This window comes from Cryptomeria japonica, chromosome 6 (assembly GCF_030272615.1).
Source record: "Cryptomeria japonica chromosome 6, Sugi_1.0, whole genome shotgun sequence".
NCBI lineage: Eukaryota > Viridiplantae > Streptophyta > Pinopsida > Cupressales > Cupressaceae > Cryptomeria > Cryptomeria japonica.
Window position 1 is genome coordinate 365079286 of NC_081410.1, and position 6267 is coordinate 365085552.

The 6267-nt window shown below is 34.0% G+C and overlaps 1 protein-coding gene across 4 annotated transcripts in view; it reads left to right on the forward strand.

Annotated features, from left to right (window-relative positions):
* Positions 1–5906, forward strand: part of LOC131069218 (uncharacterized) — a 40891-nt gene extending 34985 nt beyond the window's left edge. For 2 of the 4 annotated variants that reach the window (XM_058004577.2, XM_058004579.2), the window contains exons 4-6: positions 4486–4665; positions 4825–4980; positions 5173–5906. In XM_058004577.2, the coding sequence (XP_057860560.1) occupies positions 4486–4665; positions 4825–4980; positions 5173–5346 (510 nt within the window). In that variant the 3' untranslated portion in view covers positions 5347–5906. Of the gene's footprint in view, positions 1–4485; positions 4666–4824; positions 4981–5169 lie in introns of all 4 variants that reach the window. The other 2 variants (XM_058004576.2, XM_058004578.2) reach the window with 1 other exon arrangement.
* The last annotated feature ends 361 nt before the right edge of the window (positions 5907–6267 follow it).

Consider the following 6267-nt stretch of genomic DNA (forward strand, 5'->3'; position numbering starts at 1 on the left):
TTTGCCTTTTTTTTCAAGTCAATTAGAATCCATGTTCCAGCAAAGTTCAAGCAAAACGTAAGTCCCGTTGTGATTCTAGCAAATCACATCACACACTGAGTCTATCCATGTATAAAGTCAACACCTGACTATCGGAGCCTTGGAGTCGTCTTGTTTGATCACAATAGTTTAGCATCCAAGAGGTCTTTGTTCAAGAAAGGATAGAATACTTAGTATTTATTCTGTATTGCATGAGGTCATAAAAAACACATCAACATTTACCACCAAGTCCTTGCCAACACTGAAGTCCATGCATCAAACACATTTCTCAATCCATACATTTGGATGTGGATTCTATTATTCAGGAATTGTATGAACTGGCAAATCAAGATGCAGCCCTTTTTGTGCAAATTATAGATCTTATATATAGTGATTCTATGACTCTTTGTTGCTTTTCTGAGTTTATACTTATCTACATTGTTTTTTCCTAATTTCTTCATATGAACTGTGATAAATCGAACCGTTCTTTTCTATCAGTCATCCCTAAGGCTTTAAGACATATTCTATCAAACTAAGTGATGTGTGTGCACATCACCCTTGCTCTTTCTGCTGCCCACTACTGAAGCTTCTCTTCCCCACAAAATTCCTCATTTGAACATGTTTCTGAGTTTTACTGATACATACGAAGAACCAAGTGATCGGTTACCATGAAAATAATCAAATCGATATTTAAATAACCCATTATAATCATAAAAATACATGGATTAACATCATTATCACTGGTAGCAACTTGTCATTAACTAACCAACAATTAATGAACTGAAAAAAGTCAATAACTGAATTTATTGAAGTACAAAAAATAGTAGTAAAGATACTGTAATACCCAGTGTCGGGGTGCAAATAAAAGGGAGCATCCTTGAATACATAAATTTGCTCTCTATCGCTTCTTTCTCCTAGGTCTTTTAACTTTTCTGTTTTAGTTGAGAGCTATGTGAACTCTGAATCGATAGAGTGGCATATCTGGTTACTCCTAGGGCATAATTGCGTCTTGAAATGGGCATAGAAGTGCGTTGACTTAAATTTTTTTAAAATTTCAGAGGATTTAGCTATTTAGATTCCTTTCCCCTCCATGTTTTCTTTGACCTAATAGGATATTTTTAAAAACTTATTTGAATGGCGTCTCTGTAAATTGTTTTTTCCTCAGCATCTGATTTTGGTTCCTTCTCACAATCTATTGCAAAGCCACTGACTGGATGGATTGCCAACACCAGCTGCATTTAAAAAGGGACTAGATGGATGCCAATATTTGCCACCCATGCCCTTTTAGCTGTTAATAACCTCACATAAAATAATTTAATTAACCCAATAATAGAAGATAGATCTCACAACTTAATAGTTGAAATACTCAAATGTATTTAGAAAATAAATCAAACCCTTGAGGCAACACTATACAATTCTCCTTATTGGAAGGAAGCCACTAAGCACCATACGTTATTATGAGATTCAAACACATACCAATATTCTAGACATCCTCATATGAGTTTCTTGCTTTTATTAAACCACCTATCACTACCACTCACTCACACATATGGAATAATTACTTATATTATAATTAACTAGTAGGATGACTTGTAAAGAATATGCACATCAACACATTAGTTATTACCACCTAATACATTATAATACTCTACCCCTAGGTACATACATTCCACCCCTTTTAAACACGTTTCACCCTTGAAACATGAGAAGAGTTCAAAAAATAAACTGCAGAAAATCATCATAAATATGATGCCATGCTTGCTCATCTAACAAGCCATGCACAATCTTTGCTGCAGGTTGTGCTTGATGGTTCCTAGATTTCATTCTTGATCCATATTTATTTTGATTCTGTGCACCACAATGAGAATTCCTCCTATTTTCTCGAGGAGCTAATGCTCCTATGAGTTAAGTGGTGCCTATAATTGCTCCTCTGGTTCCATGTATGCACATAGTGACTAGCCCATTGATGCAGTACAGGGTGATTCTAGGTAGTACCATGCCTCCATGATGGTTGCCTCTCACACTAATGTGGATGCTTATATGTTGCACCCTTTGCTATCTTTGGAACTTTCTTTGGTTGTTCACCTTTTTTTGCCACTTGGTTTTGTTGGCCCATGATGGGAAATGGTATTTTGATTTTCTTTTCCTTTTCTTTACATCTTGCTTCTGTTTGTTGTCTGAATTTGTAGTGTAATCTTTAGTAGATTCATGAATGTACTCTACTTTGACACTCGTTTGGTCTTCATTATGTGTAATATCTTGCAATGTAAATTTATTCTTTCTATACCAAAGCTTAACAAACCTCTTATCACATTAATGTTAATTGTTTCCAAAGATTCTGAACAAGGGTATGCAAGAACAATATCCAACCCATTTATATAGAAAACATAAAAATTTGAATGCATACCATATTTATCTATATGAGCTTTAAATTTTAAAAAAAATTGAAATTACTATCCTCTATTTGGTTGTCCTTGATTTGCTTTGGTTGTACTTGTAGTCGCTTGAATAAGTCTGTTGGTAAAGTTATACTGGCTGTTAGTGTTTAAAAAAACAGTAACCCTCGCCTTTTGAATGCATCCATGAAATTGAAAAATAGAATTTCCTTTTGTGGAGTAAAAATGCATGTACTTTTATCTTTCATTTCACCCATATTTTTTTTGATATTATCCTCTTCCTTATCCTCTTCTTTAGTTTCCTATTCCTCATGACTATCCTCTTCAATAATCATTTTTGTTGCTTCTATCTAATATTTTTTTGTTCCAGTTCATAATTGTCTTAAGCCATTTTAGAGCTTCGCCTTCTAAATTGTAATAAATATGTTTTTTCCATAGTCTTTTGACCACAAGCTCTTTTAAATAGGAGTCACCACTTCCCTCAAACTTAGGTATCTCCATGCACACTAGGGTTTCAAAAAAATATTTTTTCAAAAAAATTATCCTTTTTAATAGATCTAAAAAGAAAATAATGTAGAAAAATAGATTTAAATATTTCTATTCACTTGCAAATAAAATAAAACAAGATTTCTTCAACCAAATTGCTAAATATGTATTTTTTGTAGAAGTTGCACGTAAAAACGTCTGGGAAATCAGAATCATAGGGTCAATTTCAGATTGTCATATCTCTTTGATACTGATCCAATTTTTTAACGTGATAACTTCTTTAATGTGAATTCAGAATCATTTTTTTGGAAGACCTATGTGAGTCACACAAGTCTTTGCAAGAAATTAGGCTCGAAATAAAAAAAATCACCAGCAAAAATTTCTTTTAACTTTTCCTTTGACATAACTCTGCTACCAACTCTTAAGAACCTCATGTAAAATAATATAAATAACCTAATAATAGAAAAAAGATCTCACAACTCAATAATATAAATATTCAAATCAAAATGTATTCAGAAAATGAATCAAACTGTTGAGGTAAGGGAACGCCATACAATATTCCTTATTTGAAGGAGGCCACATCACACTATATCTCAATAAGAGACTCAAACACAGACAATAATCTTGACATCCTTATATGAGTCTCTTTATTACTTATTACTCAACTACCTACCACTACCACTTACCCGCACATGTTGGATGATTACTACTATTCTAATTAACTAGTGGATGATAGACAAAGTATGTGCACCCTGATACATTATTTATTCACTTAATACACTATAATACTCTTAGCTTTGGTACATTATATTAGCTTTGGGAAGGGCCAGGAACTATTGAACCTGCAGACAAAATTTTTCTCATTTAAATCTCAGCTGTACCTTTGATGATGCCGAGAGTAATATCCAGACAGTCTGCATCTATCTCTGTGAATATTTGATGTCTGTTTTTAGGTTCTTGTAATTCTTTTGCTCTTCAAAGACAGTTTCTGCATCTCTCTACCTAATGCCATGATAAAAAATTCAAAAACCCATTTTTACTATTGAATGATTAGTGTATTGTGTCATAGAAATTATTTTTCTGTATGCAGTCTTATATTTTCTATTAGAAACTAGGTGTTCTTTTAATAAGACCAAATTGATTGGACGCGGCTAATCTGGCTCCAAAATGGCCCACTAACCTTCGTGTTATACACTTTTCCACTTTTCCGAAAATTGAAATACGCAGCTAGTTCTGCCAAGCACGACCAAGATCTGTAATTTTCGACTAACCTTTGTGTTATGCGGAAATCGTGACTTTTTGGAGCCAGTTTAGCCGCAGCCAAATTGATTTTACATGTATGCACTTTTGAATGGCTGATGTAGTTCAAATGCAAAAATTGGTTTAATACACTATTCGGTGAATATTTTTCTAAATAGATGTTCTTGATTACATCCACCTGCTTGGTAAAATACGATAGTTTTGAGGTCTTTTTCTATGTTTACCATAATTACCTTGTGCATTGGAGGCTTTTGAACAACTCTGCTTTGTAGTAGCTACTTTTTTAAAAACATGTCTCACAGTTCTCTCTCTACTGACATGTCAGGGAGCAATGGAATACAACAGAGAAGTGGTAGAATATTTTAAGAAAAGGGGCGTCTCTGTCATATTGTTGTTTAGGCGTAATATTCTACGTCGGTTGATCTCTGTCTTAGCAAATGCTTATGACCGCAGTGCTAAGCAACTGAATGGGACACACAAATCCCATGTGCACTCAAAGCAAGAGGTTTGTATAAAATGGCTCTGAAACCAATTATTTCTCTTTGCAGATTCCTTGAGCACAATGATGGGGTTGTTACTATGTTGTCCTAGGAAGCTAGTCACACACAGTAAATTGTTGATATGGCAATGACCTAAAAATTCTAAGTTATTTTGTTTTTTCCAGGCAGTTCTGCTAGCTGCATATAAGCCTCTAATCAATGTGACCTTCTTACAAACTAATCTGCAACGTATTGAGGAAGTGACAGACGATGCTGTGAAGTTCTTTAAAAGCACTCGTCATATGATATTGTATTATGAGGACTTGATAAAAGATCAAATGGTATTTTCAAAGCATTGCTATAAGTGGTCTATATGATCAAACTCAATATTGCCTTATTTTGTTACTTCATTTCCTAAAAACTTGCTACAAGTTTTAGGTTTTTCAATAATTTAGAAGTTTAAAACCAAGGCATGAAAATTGCTACTTGTTTTCTTTGGGCTAATACCAATCTTCCTTGTTAATTTTCAGAAGATGCGGGAGGTGGAGGAGTTTCTCAAAGTGCCCCCACATAAATTAGAGAGCCGTCAGGTGAAAATTCACACGCTACCGCTTTCAGAGCAGATTGAAAACAGAGATGAGGTCTACAAAAAACTGAAAGGAACCAAGTATGAGGTGTTTATGGAGGAGACAGACTATGACATGTGACTTTGTTATCATACAGTTCTGTATACAACTGAAAAAGCGTCTAATTTGCTTCAGTGTAAATTGATCACATTCTTTTATTTTTTTCCAATCAATACTATCTGAAATCAGTCTACTCAGAACAAAGAAGATTTGTCAGCTGAAATGCTTGTTCACCAATGGTAAGTGGAGAGGTCAGCGATCATGAACATATCTTATTCCTCTTCTTTCCTCTTGGAAACACAATGAAACAAATTACACTTCATTCATTGCTCTTTAAAGGGACTAGCAGAGGCCAGATACAAAAGTGGTCATCTATTTTGAAAACAGGCTGTTGTAATTGAATGTTACAGTTAGCTGTGTTCCACTTTGTCCTTTCCTAAATTTTGGTTAAGATATCGGCCTATGAAGAGAATCAAAAGAGGAGGATACGGATAAAGACATTTGTTAAATGCAATTTTTACATGTTGCTTCTGTAAGTTCATATATATGTGGCACAAGCTGCTTCGCACCCACTATTTTGTTTGTGGTCATTGAGATAAACTACATCTTACAATGGTATAAATTAAAATTTAATTATTGCATTTTCTTGCAGAAGTTGAAATTGGATAGAACAGTATATAGCTTTTCAGCAGTTTGCTTTCTCTTTTCTAAGCAATCAATTGAAGAAGCATGCAATATTTTTGCATAGCATTCATGAGTTCCAATAAATTATTCCTTTTCAAGGTGAAAGAGTGTTTAAACAATGGTGGTTAAAGAGTTCCCTTTCCGAGTAGATTTTTAATGAGTCTTATAATCTGGTTTGCCATATCTGTACTTAAAGGACATGTATTACTTATAATCCTGAAATAGTTAAGTCAAAATTTGTATTTAAGTATAGTCAATAACTCTACAAAGCAGTCTTGATATTGTAATTGAGAATCGTAATGCACCTGTAAAGCCTAT